This window comes from Stegodyphus dumicola, chromosome X2 (genome assembly GCF_044657685.1).
Source record: "Stegodyphus dumicola isolate Sdum_Otavi_A_Nest chromosome X2, ASM4465768v1".
NCBI lineage: Eukaryota > Metazoa > Arthropoda > Arachnida > Araneae > Eresidae > Stegodyphus > Stegodyphus dumicola.
Genome location: NC_140781.1, coordinates 36220857 through 36237127, shown reverse-complemented (window position 1 = coordinate 36237127; position 16271 = coordinate 36220857). Strand labels below are relative to the sequence as shown.

Below are 16271 nucleotides of genomic sequence, written 5' to 3'. Positions count from 1 at the left end.
ATTTTTTTTTTCTTTTTCGGATTTATCTTTTTAAAAACATGTTCATCATTTGGTACCTGCATGGGTGTCCGACGAAAACATTGCGGAGAAAATAACGCAAGGCGGAAACGCCGACGAATAAAACATTTTGGGAAAAAGGAAAGCAAGGCGAAAACATTGAAGTTCGACAACATCGTGGCACAAAACTTCATCTTCGAAAATAAAGCGGCTCAAAAACGTCGCAGCTTTAAAACATCGCCATCAAAAATATCTTTGTAAAAAACAAAGCATCTATAAATCATCTCATGACGAAATCATCGCAGACATGAGTTTTCAGGCTTTAAAAATTCGCATATTAGCATAATGATTTGTGAGGGCAAGAAGGAATGAGGAGTATTTTTATTTTTATATTTCATAGTTTTGAATTAACTACTAAATGTTTGATGAAAAAAGAAGGAAATTTAAGGATTCAAAAATTTAAAATAAGTAAAATAATAATGCTAGGTATAATAATTAATAGAATTTAAAATTTATATAGTTAACTAATAAAGGTCATTAATTAATTAGTCGCTTTCATAAAGCTTTATCGGTAACTTCTCATGAAAAGTATAGTCTAAAAAGATTAGAAAAAGAAAGATGAGCAACTGCATGTGGTTACTTTTATTAAAATTATTTAATTAGTTATGGAATTTTGAAATTTTGTTAACTGCTATAATTAGCATTAATTTTATACTTATTTTTAAGATTTAAAATGCTTAAGTTTCCTTTTTAATTTTTCAGCAATAATTTATTAGTTAATTGAAAAATATAAAAGTAAAAATATTTCTTATTCTTCCTTGCTGTCGCAAATCATTATGCTAATATGCATTTTCAACATTTAATGCCTGAGAAACATACGTCTGTGATGCTATCGGCGTGTGATGATTTATACGTGCTTCCTTTTTTAGCACGATGTTTTTTACGACGATGTTTTAAAACTTGGGATGATTTTGAATCTCTTTATTTTCGACGATGATTACCATGATGATTTAGAACTACGATATTTTCTCCTTGTTTTCTTTTCTTCCACGATATTTTATACGACAACGTTTTCGCCTTGCGTTGTTTTCTTCGCGACCCTTTCGTCCTCAATGTTTTCGTCCGCGATGATTTTCTTCTGCAGCCATCTGCATGAACTTGGTATCTTACATGTAAATAGTGCGACAATAGCGATCGGAGAATAATGTTGTTTGCTTTTGAAAAATTCGTAATAAAAGCCCAGATAAAATTGTGTTGTGTTCAGTTAAAAGACTGCGTAAAATGTTATTATTCCCTTCTTTACATATGCAGTAATCAATTAATATGATTTTGCACGTTAAGAAAGAAATCTGATAGCCACTCTTCTCCATTATTTTGTTTTGAATTCCACAATACCTTCGAAATCGAATGAAAAGAAAAATATATCCCTGCCATTGAAGAAATACTGTATCGAAGTTAATAGCAGACAAGTACTGTTGTTTTTAAACGCCAGTTTAGTTGTGAGGATTAACGTATTTTATTTTCAAATTCTGTTAACTTCGCAATAGCTGTTAATGAATGGTAAAACTGAATTTTCATTTCAGTAATTTGATTAGAAACGAGAGTGAATGCGTTAAGAAACATCCAGATCCTTTCTCGTTAAGAGAGTAAATTATTCTCAGCTTGATTATATGACCTAATTTTATTGAAAATATACCATACAGTTGACGCTAATTGAGAACGAACATGAGCTAGTTTTCAGTTCCTTCTTTGATTTTGATACTGGATGAACTTAGAAGCCTGCAAAATTTTGAAAAAGCGACCGCCAGCTACAGTAAACTGCATGACAAGATGCGAAGTACTATTCATGCATCTTCCCCCCCCCCGTCTTGTTTTTCTGTGGGTAAAATTACAAGCTCATTCAAATGTTTAAACATGAAATAAAATTTTAAGCAATCGACTTTTATAAACTTTGATAGCCTTTATCTTCTAATATATCTCATATATGCTTTCTCACACTTGCGTTTTTTTTAACCGATAGCTGAATTATGATTGCTTGTATTATTCATCGCATTCCCCATCTCGATTTCCCTTATTGCGCATTAGGTGATGGTTTAATGAATCATGTTATTTAATCCATCAGCAAATATACTCTAAGGCAGCAATTCTCAAAGCGGTGGTACGCAAAGAAACAAAGTATTTTTGGCTATTAAATTCAAAAATTAAATACCCCGACATCCTGTTTAAGTTTTTTTCTTTAACGCTAGTAAATTTATGCGGTCTGAGGCTTGTTCAAGGTCAATAGCCAGTCATAGACTTTAGCAAAATAATACGTTTTTAATTTCACAAATACTCTTTTACACATAGACATAACAAAATTTGTCATAAATGACGTTTTTAAAAGGAGTAATAGAAAGGAATGTTGTATTTAATAAAAAATAAAAAGTTCCAATAAAAAGATAATAGCATCTCGTTAATTCATTTAGAGTTGATCGATTTATTAGCATGTCTACACTTTATTTCGCCACCATTTCCGGGCTCATACTGTTCTATTTTCAACTAGAATAATTTTTTACGACGATATGCTGTCCCCAACAGCAGGTATTTTGTCTTTTTGTTGCTTTGCATTCCTTACTTTTCTACGCTATTTGAGAATATTACCGTTTGTTTTTGAAGAATTCGTAGTATATTGTGCATTTAAATATTTGCATGAAATGAAAAATTCCATAAAAGAGACACTTACTCAAAAATAAAACACAGTGAGTATTTCACATTGCAGTTGGATGAAAGTACTGATATAACGAACTTTGTTCAATTATTAGTTTATATACATTTAGAAGAAGATAAATGAATTGCCAAAGAATATTTATTTTGTGAATCTCTTCATGATAAAGCAACCCAAATGAAACTTCGAAAGTAATTGACAATTTTATGTCTGAAAACAATTCTCTGGAATAAATACATTGCCATATGCAGCGACGGAGCTCGAGTTTTAACAGGAAAACATTCAGGTGTTATTTATCAAATAAAGAAAGTCGCACCTGAAAATAAATTTACTCACTGCTTCATTCATCGTGAAGCTTTAGTAGCTGAAACAATCCTCGAAAACATGAAAATCATTTTGAATCAAGCTGTGAAAACTGTTCATGCTATTAAAAGCCGAGCTTTAAATCCAAGAATATGTACGATTTTATGGCAAAAGATGGGCAGCGAACATGAAACGCTTTTGTTACTTTCCAAAGTAAAAAAAATGTCCAGAGACAAAGTTTAAAATCGTTTTTTTGAACTTCGATCTGAAATTCAAATTTTTCTCCGTGATTCAAAATTTGAATTGCAAAATTGTTTATTTAGTGAATTATGGGTGGAGCGTTTAGCATATTTAGCCGATATTTTCGGAATGTTAAATGAATTAAATTTAAGATAAATTGCTGAAATTTGTTTACCATTGGAGATAATGCAATGATAAAAAGAAACTCGAGTATCACAGTATTGGATAATAATATTTTAAGCTTTTTACCGCTTTTAGAGAGTTTTCGAACCAAAAATTATTTGTAAATAAGAGGAGAATTAGCATCCAACATTAAAAGTCGTTGTGTTTCATTGATAAATAATTTTAACATGTATTTTCAACGAGATTATGAAAATTAAAATTGGATTAGAAATCCATTTGTTCAAATGTATCTGAAATTTTATCTCGTGAAGAAAAAAAACAACTGATAGAAATTTCCTGTGATCGAACTCTAACTGAAGATTTAAAAAATAACACACTTCTTAACGTTCGGCTGAACCGAAGAAAAGAATTTAAAGTATTTCAAATAAAGCTATTAAATTTTTATTGCCCTTTCTGCGTAACCTATTTGTGCGAACAAGGATTTTCGTCTATGGTATATTTGAAAAATAAATACGGAACAAATATAAAAGTGGACCTTAGTTTACGGTTAAAACTAAGTGAAATAGGACAAGACATAAAGAAATTCATCTCTTTTAAACAAGCCCAAATTTCGCTTTAAATTTCAGAATTAAAGTAACGTAACTTAAATAAATTTTGATAATTAAAATGGTAACCAATTTTTAATCTAATATTTTTGTGTGTGCATACTTAATACAAATAGTCGATAGTTTATGCACATGGTAATATATATATATATATATATTTCTAATATTTCTATTGAGAAACTGAAAATAATCATTGTGAAAATTAGATGTGGCACTAATGTTGTTTAGATGGTATGATTTAGTCAAAAGATCGAGAATCGCTGCTCTAAGCGAAATCAAACTTTACCCCTGTGTAATAAAACTCATTGCTAGGCGATGTGCCAGCAAATTATTCTCTACTAAGATACATAATATATAGACTTAAAAACATCATTTATTAGCTTCATTAACGTGGAAAATGCTTATAAACATTATCCGATAATTACATGATAAGCTATATCAATTAAGTATTTATAACGTTTATGAAATAAATGTATTTGAATGACACCAGTTAAATTCATCATTCAAAATAAAGTCTTAACTTATTAAGAAATACATCTACTGTCTTCAAATATTTCAAGTTCTGAAATAATGTGCAATTTCAATTGAAAAAATAAACTAAAGAATTTAAGCCATGTGGTGGGATATGGCGTGAAAAACGCTACCAATTTACCAAGAAAATTTAAAATGATAAACTGAAGATCTGCTTTACGCAAAATGATAACATCCTTGCATATAATGCAACGCAATGTAATAAGTGAAAAGAATAAGCTATACATGTTTCTACTGTTTTCATTAAAAAAAAATAAAAAAAACTTTTCTTGATCAAATTGAAAGAGAAAAAATCCCATTTAAGACTTAAAAAGCAAAAACAGCAAATTTATTTCAGCACAGACTTTGAATAAAAGTCTATAGATTTCTTGGGTGACCAGACAGAGTTCTCTCTTCTTCAAGAGCAAAAGATTCTGCAAAATAGGAGAAACGACGGCAGTATTTACATCGAAAGTAATGAGCGGAGGAAACGAACGCGAACGTCGCACCATCAGTAGCGAAAAAACAGTAGCGAAACAAGGAAATTTAAGATATTTAGAATTATAAAAGCAATAGAAAGTTTATTCATAAAACTTCTTCATTTGCGAATTGGATGCCCTTGAAGCTTTTCACAATCATAAAAATTAATTTTTTTCAGTTATTATTAATTCACATCCAGTCCTTCGTAAGGCTTCGTAAGAATTTTAATATCTTAATTCTTCATATTTCATTACTCTTTTCGTTGACTGATCGCGCTATATTTCTGTTCACTTTGCTCCACCCAATGCTTTTGATATAAAGACATTCGTTGCTCTTCTAGCTTCGCTTCTTCTGAAAAGACTTTGTTCTCTGTGGCCCATGGGCCCTCTTTCCTTCCTTACTCCGATTTACCGACTGGGACTTAGTTGAAAATTTTTAATCTGACTGCCTGACTGACTGTCAGATAAATATAGCTTATCAAAGCCTGCATGGCTACATAAGCATATTGCATTTAAGCACGCATCTAAGCTTCGCAGATTGAGGTTTCTTTGAAGACCTGCATCTGATTCCCTTGAAAATCTTCTTAGTTCCGTGCAAAATTTACGTTAAAATAACGTTGCTGTTTTGTCCAAATCAAACTTCTTCTAATTTTAAAATCTCCTTTTCTTTTTAAACTTATACTTCGTTGAGTTAAAGTATTAAAACTTGTTTTTAAATGAAAAGTTGCATTCTTTAGTTAAGTTTTCTTATTCGAATACTAGAAAAAAATCAGAATTACTTACCGTGATATGCAGTCTTTCATTCATGGAAATCTCCCTGTCGCTCTTTTGTGGCACTTTTAAGATTCTAACAAAAAATTTTATCGTCATACCCTGTAATAGAAAAGTTGCAAAATAAAATAAAACAACTCTAAATGTAGATTCATGCAATTAGAAAAGAGAGATTTGTGTTACGATTCAGCAAATGTTTATTTGATTTGAATTAATATATATATAGTAAAAAAATCGAATAACATAATCTAAGCTAATTCACAGCATATGAACCCGGTTTTAAATTTATTCGATCAGCGTGTTGGATTAAAGGATGAAAAAGACTCAGTAATCAAATTTATACTGTTACGGATTTTGTATTTAAATAGCTAATATTAGCTGAAATATATATTAAATTATATTATTTCCGTGCAGTGCAGCGCGTGACGAATATTAAAAGGAAAGCTAAGCCGGAAAATTAAAAACACAAGAGCACGTGCATTTAACATTTAATAAATAAATATATCTTTTTGATTTCGAGAAAACTCCAGAAATTTCTCGCGCGCGATTTAAAACCTTATAAAAGGAAGAAAAACCTCTCAATTCAGTCAGTCAGTCAGTTAGTTAGTCAGTCAGTTTGTTGTTGTTTTAAGAGTTTGTTTAGAAAACTGCTCTTGTTGACTGTAGCGAATTCGCGGATTAGCTTTCTTTAGCTGTTTTTAATTAAGTTCTCTTGAACGTTTGAGTAGTTAAAAGATAACTACTGTGAGATATCGTAATACTGCACGAATATCTGAGGAGATTTAAGCATTTTTGTTGTGATAATAATAAAGTTTTGTTCATTTTTCATCGGACTTGTGCATTCAATTCAAACGAACCCGTGCGCACGCAACAATACGTTATAAAAGCAATGCCCAATCATCAAAATTCGTTCTGTTCGGTAAAACCTCATTCCCATCTTGCACACTAAATGAACGGTTTCTAAAGAACTGATATTTTAAGTGACATATTATTTACAACAATACAGAGGTGTCATTCATTGAATAAACTTGTCATTAATATTCATTATGAATTTTCACAAATTTTGAATATTTAATATGCGCGACTTTTGGATTACTCGGTAGCTTCATGCTTAAAAAATGTTTAGTACAGTTACTTGCTTTAATAACTGTTATAAGGTATTTCTACCACTTTTCTAGCGTCCTTCGTGGTGTAACGGTAGTACGGTGGGCCGGTATTCCAGACATCCGTGGTTCGATTCCCGGGGAAGGCTGTTGCTAATTTTTCATCTCTCTGGCTTCCAAAAAATCCTAATGTCTCTACACTGTGTTTCTATTTTTCGTTTCATCACGCATTTTTTTTTCAGGAAATTGTAAATATACGATTCTGTGATCATGCTATAGTATATACATGGCTTATTTTTACATGAAAAGCTTGTGAGCGGATCCGTGTTTCTCTCAACCTCGTATTAATAAAATTCATTTGGATACTCTAAGTTCGTAAGAGACAATCGCAACCTTTTCTTTTACGGAATCTTCTCTTGCATCCAAATATTATCTCGATTTCTAATATAATATCCATTGAAAAGCTGTCTGATATTCTCTAATTAACTAAAGAGCAATTGATCGAGAATTTTCATCATACTGCTTTAAGAACAGAAAGTTTGCTGAAATATATCTTTAATGGGAAATTTTCTAGCTGTGTTTTAGCAACTTCTAGAAATTTTGATATAGAAGGGGATTTGTTTGATTTCTTTCGAGTTAGGTATCATTATATTTTTCACGATAGATGATATTGACATTTCAAGGATTATCCGGCTTGTTTTACAGGAAATGACATCTGCTTCCTGCCTTTTTATCGTATACCCGAAATCAGTAATAACTTCGTGGTGTCTAAGTGGATTAAGCTTGCTTTTCGAAGTCTTTCCACTTGTGGAAAGACTTAAGTTTAAGGGTACCCAAGTGGGCACTGGGCAAGAGGATTATCATGTTATTTTTCGCTTTCGTAATCATTACGCCGAGTATGGGTTAATGCTGTTTTTCGATGATTAGTAATTATAAATATTTGCTTTTTATCTTGAGCAATGAGCCTTAAAGTAAAAGCTGTGTGCTGTCTGCGAAGTATTGATGTTATTTATAAAGTGGTAATCGAAGCGAAAACAATTAAAACATAAACTCGATTGCACGAACTTTAAGTGGAAATTTCGAAACTAAATATTGAAAATACAAAAAGATAAAAAAAAACATGATTTTGAGTTGTATCAATGAAATTTGATCTATTTAAAATGGAGGACGAAGACTGTTCTTAAATTAGAAATATAATCCTGGACTTATAAGCTAAAATATTTTACGTAAATGGTTAAAAAAGAATTTTTCTTGAAGTAATTCATGTGTAACCCCATGATTTCAGGAAGCTTAATTCGTGCTAAATATTTCTATGCAGGTTTTTAGACGAGTGTAATAAAACTGTCTTTTCGCAGCTACATCAACAATTTAGTGTAAATAAATTTTATAGCGATGACGAAATCAGCCATTCTTTGTTCTTCCTACGATAACTTCGGGAATGGAATTTACCAAATGTGCCGCAGAAATATTACGAAAGAATCACTCATCTTACTTATTATTCCTTAACGTATCAGAAAATGACAAAGAAACGGTTTTAACATTGACAAATTTTCAAAATGTTAATTATTCAGAAATGTAAAAATGTGAGCAACTATTATATTAACAATAGAGAAAAATGTTAATTATTCAGAAATGTAAAAATGTGAGCAACTATTATATTAACAATAGAGAAAAATGTTAATAAAAACACGTTATTTTATAGAGTCACAGCTTTACTCATAACAGTGAGTGAACTATTATGTGAACAACAAAGAGGAAGATGTTAATAAAAGGGCATCATTTAATTGAATTTGTGGAGCATTTTAATTAACCCATTATATTATGATTTTAATTTTACTAAAACTTACACTTTCTGTTAGCTCTCGCGATGATATAAATAAGATGCATGTGTATAAGAATAGAGTTCTTGAAATTAAGGGTCAGCTTTGGCAGCGACGCTAACCGTTGTGATATTTTCTCGCCCAAATCTGAGACTTGGGTTATTCGGCGTTATTCTTTTTTCTAGCGGAATCACTTACGCGTTTAGCTAGAACTGAGTCAACGCTTGTTAGGCTTTCGCACTGTGAATATCCAGCATTAGTTTTGCTTTGAATTTTGATTCGTATTCTGTCAGTGGTCTCAAACTCAAATAGCTTGCAGGCCGAATGCACGATCTGAAAGCAGCTGATGGACCAGAAAATTTTTCAACAACATTTAAAGTTTTTAATTTCACTCACTAAATATTTATCAGAACATGCATAAATCATAATAGTAATAAAGCAAAAGAAAAATTTGAATTTGTATTTATTTCCTAGCTGTTGTTGTAGCAATTTCAAAACTCTTTTATTTTCTTGCATTTAGTCTTTTGTATTACTTTGTTTGTACTGTACTTAAGTGGCAACACTATCTGAATGGTTTACGTGCTGACGTTTGTAAAAGTTATGATTCTACGAGTTTACTAATATTAGATTTCTGAAGCATATTTTAAGAAGCTGAATTCTTTATGAATTTCAACACTGGCGTTCACGAGAAGGATTTTTTAAAATCATTTTACGATGAATGGAGCCGAGAAAGAATTAGAAGCAGGTAAATTAAAAGCGGAACGAACTTATCTACAACATTCGCTTACTAGTGCATGAAAGAAATTTAAAGATTTTGTTTCTATGCCGGATACGATAAGAATTTGAATATCTTATGCAAAAAAATTGTTGATAAATTAGACGGGTTTATTTAAAGTGTACATTGATCTATCGTTATTGATTGATTATAATGAAATAGAATTTAGATGTGCTGAAGCGTACATTGATGAATTTACTGAAATGAAAACTAACTACACCAAGTTCGCCAAAGCTAATGATACGCATATTTCTAACGGTAATGGTAATTTCACATTACCGAAATTGGATATAGTTTCGTGAAACTGGGTCTTATTTTGGGGACAATTCTCACTTATTCATGAAGATAAGCGCATACGAGAAGAAGTTATTTGTATCAGTATCTCCTGTCTTCTTCAAAATTAAAATTCAAAACTATGCATATTGTGGAAAATTAATCATTGTCTAAAGATTAAACATTAAAGTTCTCGAATATATTAAATCAAGATTTGGAAGTGAAGACATACTAACTGAAGTATATCATAGAGATCTTTTAGAACTTGTCAGTAACAAGACAAACATGAAATTAAGCATCACTGAACGATAAATTATGTATGCGCAACTTAACATCATTAGAGACATCAGGCGTTATGACAAAAAATTATGCCGATGTTATATTCAGCTGTAGAACCGTATTTACCAATGAAATTTTGAAAGGTTAGAATAGATATCGTTTAAATCCCGAACCAGATACTGATATCGCCCGATTTCTGAACCAAAATGTGTTGGAAGAACTGATGACTTTTCTCAGTAGTGAGGTTTAAGTTGAAGAACTGAATCTACTGAATCTTTGAACAGGAAGCCATACTTACAACTAAGAAAAATCGGTGCAATACTAAAACAAAATTTCGATAAATAAATAAAATAAAATAAATTAAATACTAAATTAATACATAAATGCATGAATTTTGAAATTTATGCACACATTGGTGCATAGTCTTAGTATATTATTACATTATTTACACTACGTACTATGACTTACGGATCCAAACTACGGTGTCATTCACCCGGCTTAGAACAGTGTAAGATCGTCCCAGGGTGAGTGTAGTTTAGCAGAAAGTCCTTTCTGTCGAATCGGGTTCCATAATCACGCCTTTTCACAGTCGTTGAATCGCAGTCCTGTAGCTCTCCTGTCCTATCGGATCTTCATCATCTCCGTCGCCAAGTTAACTCGCTCTCCTGCAAAATTATGCATCACTTTAAGCCGTACCCAGAGGTTCTGAATGTACTCCTCATGCTGTGAAGGTGCATCCGGAGAGCGATTACAGAATAGATAACAAGGCAGACGAAGGTCACGACCGAAGACCACCTAGGATGGGGAATAGCGCCGATAATCTCATGGAAAACATTGCGATAGGCCAGTAAAAACAGACAGACGTATTCTCTGGTACAAGCCCTGTTAGTTTCTTCAAACCATCAGCAAGAGGTTGTTAAGGATGGTTCGATTAAACTTCTCTACCATGCCGTTTGACTACGCGGGTAAAGTTGTCATTTGGGTTTTGTCTATGCCGAGTAGTTTACAAAGTTCTTTGATTACATCCGAGAGGAAATTCCTTTCTTGATTAGAATGTAACTGAAGCGGCACTCCAATCTTAAAATCCAATGTTGTATCATTACCTCTGCTACCATGAAAGCCTCTTAATCGGAGATAGTATACACTTCAGACCAGTTTGAAAGTAATCATTAACATCGAGTATATATTTGTTGCCATCAGCAGTTCATGGCGGAGGTCCCAGAACGCCAAAGGCGAAGCGTTTAAAAAGTGGTCCTGCACAGTAACATTGCAACATTCCTCGGCTGCGTTTCTTCGATCCTTTCCGACCCGCACAGGCGTAACAATATTGGCATTACTTTGCACGTCACCTCTTGCATTACTCTAGTAGGAGCACTGTCGAAATCTAAGCAAAGTTTCATTCTTACGAAGTGGTCTGCTATATAATCTTTAAGGACGTCTGGGATCCGGGATCTTGGAAGTATCAACTAACATTGGAATGCCTTTCCATTATCCTATTCTAACTTCCGGTACAAGACGCCGTTTCGAATGCGAAGCGAGTCCCAGCCGATGTTGATGCTGTAACATGACGTGCGACCGGATTGACCAATTAGTACTTCACTTCGACCCTGGAACAACATCAACAGTTTTCTGGACAGGGTCTTCTAGACAGGGCGCCGGTGTTTTCGTGTGATGATCCTTTCCAATGACGGATAGTGGTGTTATATTTCTAGAGTCTCTGTACCCATCTAGCTGGTTTGGTCTTCGGGATTCCTGAAATTTAAGAGCCAAGACAACGATGCATGATATGTGCGGAGCAGAAGTTTTCTACGAGAGTTAATGCTGGAAAGGTTCTACGGCTACGGAAAATGTTCTACGTTCTACGGAGAGCAACTCTTTTCGCGTGACACAGTAATTGCTCTCCTGTTTAGACTGACATTTGCTCCAGGATGTTAAAACGCGTTTTTGACCATTTATATCTGGGGAAACACAGCACCGATAACCTCATTGATCGCATCCGTGTCAAGAATAAATATTTTGTCGAGCTGAGGATACGTCAGGATTGTTTCAGATGTTAAAGCCTCCTTTGTTAAATGCATCCTCACATTCTTTTTTCCACAAAAACGTTTTCTTGCTCTCTGTAAGCTTGTGGAAGGGTCATGCGATGGAAAAAAGTCCTTCACAAATCTTCTACAGTAGACGCAAAGCCCCAGGAAACTTCTCAGCTAATGGACATTTTCGAGGCGTCTTCATTCTTTAACCGGCGACACTTTTTCTGGATCCGAACACACACCTTTGGCAGAGGTGACATGTCCGAGGTCACTTCCTGTCTGAATAATTTACATTTGGCAGGACTTAACTTTAGATCAGCTTCTTTCAGTTTCTGAAGCACCTATCTCAGATTTTCTAAATGCTCTTCGAAAGTTTTCCCGGTGATGATGATGTCATCTATGTATATCAGACAAGCTTTGTATGAAAAATCTCTCAACACGGTCTCCATGAGGCATTCGAATGTGACCGGCGCATTACGTAATGCAAACGGCATCACCTTGAATTGCCAAAGTTCCTTATCTGGTAGTAAATGTCGCCCTTTCTTGGTCATCAAGATGTATCTCTACCTGCCAATATCCACTCTATAAATCAAGCATCCTAAACCATTTATTTCCAGAAAGCCTCTAGAATGTCGTCAGTTCTAAGAAGACGGCAGCTGACTTTCTTCGCGACCTCGTTAAAAAGGTGATAGTCAACGCAATATCTAGTTGAACTATCTTTCGTTTTGACGAGGATTATGGTAGAGGCCCAAGGACTTGCTAGAAGCTCTATAATATCGCTTTCTTGCGTGATCTTTTGAATTTTCCGTTCCTATTCGTGTTTAGTAATTGGTAGACGTTTTGGATGTTGCTTGATTGGTGAATGATTCTATGCTGTACTAAATTAGATAAGACGATAAGTCACCTGATAATCTCAACAGGGGCAAAGTCAAACAAATTAAGGAGTGAAAGCCTACAGATTGTCTGGAGCAAAGAACACGCTTTTTGTTAGGTAACTCCGCATTAGTACAACGACATTTTTAAGCAATATCAGATTCCTACCACTTCCAAGGAAACTTATTTCAATTTTATAGTCAGAAAATAGAACAATGATCGGAAGTTTGACAAATAAGTTTAGATTTTACGGCTGATAGTGAAACTTGGTAGTTAAACGGCATTACTTAATTTCCCCTATGGACTTGTAGCGTCATTAAGTTATATTGATGCAAGAACGTGGAAAATATGCAGTGTTCTCGCCGGGGTTCGAACTCCGGTTCTCCCGAATACGCGGTCGAGCGGGCTTCCATTTAGACCACGAAAGCATGTGGAAAGGAAGGAAAAATACTTTACAGTCTGAAAAGTAAGAGATTCTATCAATTCAAGCTCGCATTTAACTTGCCTAATGGGGTTAAAAGAATATACTTACTTGTTTTATCTAAAATTGCCCTCCTACAGATTTAAAATTTTTAATTAATCCATTTCATGCACGAATCTATAAATAATTAGTAATTATTTTTCACAGCTCTTTATATTCTGCGTTGAACTCCAGGCATGCGATAACAAATAAATAATAGAATGAATATTTATTGAATATATTATGTTCCTATTATCAGATAACTTTATTTAATGCGAAATACATAAAATAAGATGAAGTCTTTATTTGACCTCAGAGTTTCGGAAATGCTAAAAAACCTTGGTGAGAAATTCTTGAAGGAAATGGTGATTTCTTTTATTTTAGCCTGAAAAATTAACAGTAAATATATTTTCAAAATAATTTCCCAATAAATGGGTATAAATAAGAGATGAAGAGAAAACTAAAAATCAGACAGAAATGTGACGTTAATATAAGCGGATGGCGTCTCATAACCTCTAGAGGCTTGAACATCAAGGTTTATATTTAAGTTACTTTCAATATAAAAGTTATAAAAAGTTAGAAACCAATTAAAAAAATTAACTTAAAATGTTATTTCTTCGCACTTGTTAATGCTAAACTCGTAGTGAAATATGAATATACGCTTCGAAAACTCTAAAATATGGTAAGTTTTGCGTTAGATTATAGAGGCCATAAGAAGTTAAAAACATTCCTTTCATGTGATCTTGTCGTTAAGTGATCGCATGATAATCCAGAAATTTGGAGAACCGTGTTTGATACCCAGCGAATTAGTGAACGTTTCAAGAAATCTCAGACCAAAACTTTTAATATCTTTATGGTGATATTAACAGATTAGCTTAAATAAACAAAATTAGGTGACTTTGAGTCGTCGCTTGGGAGGGACACAAAGAATTAGAAACTCACATATGAACTTTTTGACAAATTCCTGCACCAGACACGTAACATAAGCTTTAGCCCATCAGCCGCCTAACGCTAAAATCGCTGAACACTGCTACCTCGTTCAAATTTAAATCACGTCGAACGGGCTGGCTGCATAGGAGTTTTCGCGGTTTTCGAATACGAAAACGAGCTCGTTTCCCTTAAAATTCCTCACGAAGGGATCTCTATCCTTAGAAAGATGGCCTTCGTTGTGCTTTGTTATAATACAAATAACCCTAACCATAACACAAATAATACAAAAAACCCAACGCATAAATCCAATCCATTCGCTACAAGCCTTTTTCTTTAGAGGCAGCTAGCATTCTGTAAAATAGTGGAATAAAATAGCATAAAAGCATAAAATAAATGGCGAAGTTTTTACTGCCATTTTTTTATATTTAAATTAATATTTAAATTAATTGCTTTGTAAGTTTTTCTGACAAATATATTTTTGTTTAAGAAGAATATTTTATTTATGGCTCATTTCATATTTTTGCACGAATTTATTTTTATTGTAAAATATTGATATAATTGTTTTGCTTGGAAGTTTTGGACCTTTTATGCTAATAATTGTAAAATGTTTTTTTTTTTGCAATTTAGTTTAAAAATAGTGACAGGGTCACGCGCACAATCCATCAGCCTTTTGCTCATATATTTTCTCCTGAGTATAATCTAGTCACAGCGATACTATTAAAAAAACATGCCTTTTTACCAAAACTAAAACCTTATGTTTTTTTCATTGCCATAATGTTCGCGATTTCTTCGTTTCTCCCTTTGATGAGTATTGAAGTTTGTCAAGTAATTTATGAATACGTAGGAAAATATTTAAGCATGCAATGCTGAATTAAATGTCATGAGAAAGATATCGTCTTAAATAGTCCGACTGGACGTTATTCTTTTTCTGGAAATTTTCAGAATATCGTGCAGGTTTTTGCTAATTCTCCTTTGTGCTATACTATCTACTACATTTTTTTTAACATTTCTGATTCTGTTCTTGTTCTTTAAATTATTATCTTTAAAGATCAATACCAGTTTTAGAGTAAACAATTAAATTGCAAGAAAGAAATTAGATACATTTCTGAAATGGCTGCATGTAACACACGCGGAAACTAAAATTGCGGGTAAAACGATTTTACTTGTACTTTCCTTCTTAAGATTTTATTTCACTCATGTCGATATATTACTGACATGGTTGCACTTTCAAAATACGATACATTTCAAAATGTTTGTTAAAATAATTAAGTAATCTACATATTATTAATTCATACGGAGCTCTTTTGCTAATATTTTAATTACACTGTCGAAATGTTAGTTTTGTGCATCACTCTTCAGCAACTGTCTTCCTTCTTTTAAATGCTAAAAAATTTCGAGGAATTCTTAAATCAAGCTTATTGATTATACTTAGCTGTTTCCTTGAGCATGAAATATTAAAATAAATTGTGTCTCAGTTTAACTTCAGACTTATCTGGAGGAAATACAATCGAGCTACTGCTACTCAACTTTTAAATCATGTACTTTTAGCTTTACAACAGTTACATAACAGCAGTTAGCAATATCGATAGGCATTTTTTCCTAGTGGTATATCTTTTTTCAACCTAATATTTTAACCGATAAGAGCTATTTTCAGTAAAACGGATCCTTTATCCAGTCAAATTTAATTTTAGATTGTTTTTAGTTTAATTTACATTTAACAAAAAAACTTATCTGTATTCATGATTTTGCTCTTAATTTAAAGCCGTAATTTTCGTTGCTTTTAACATCCGTGGATAAATTGCTATTATATTATAAAGTAATATCCTGGAGCAGGTTGTGCATATGCTGGCATTTGTTATGATTGTAGGATGTGTTGAGTTTAATTCGAAACAGAAAGCGATGCTCTTTCCGCGATTCGAGCTCCAGAGCTTCCGACTACTAGACTGACGTGCTTTTCAGTTACCTCACGAAGGCATGTGGCAAGGAAGGAAATCCT

The 16271-nt window shown here is 33.0% G+C and overlaps 1 protein-coding gene across 1 annotated transcript in view; it reads right to left on the bottom strand.

The window, feature by feature from the left end:
* The window catches only part of LOC118182204 (Na(+)/H(+) exchanger protein 2-like), a 267934-nt gene that overhangs the window by 44826 nt on the left and 206837 nt on the right, over nt 1–16271 (bottom strand). Inside the window, exon 6 of the mRNA XM_035351522.2 lies at nt 5745–5834. Within this exon, the coding sequence (XP_035207413.1) occupies nt 5745–5834 (90 nt within the window). The remainder of the gene's footprint in view (nt 1–5744; nt 5835–16271) is intronic.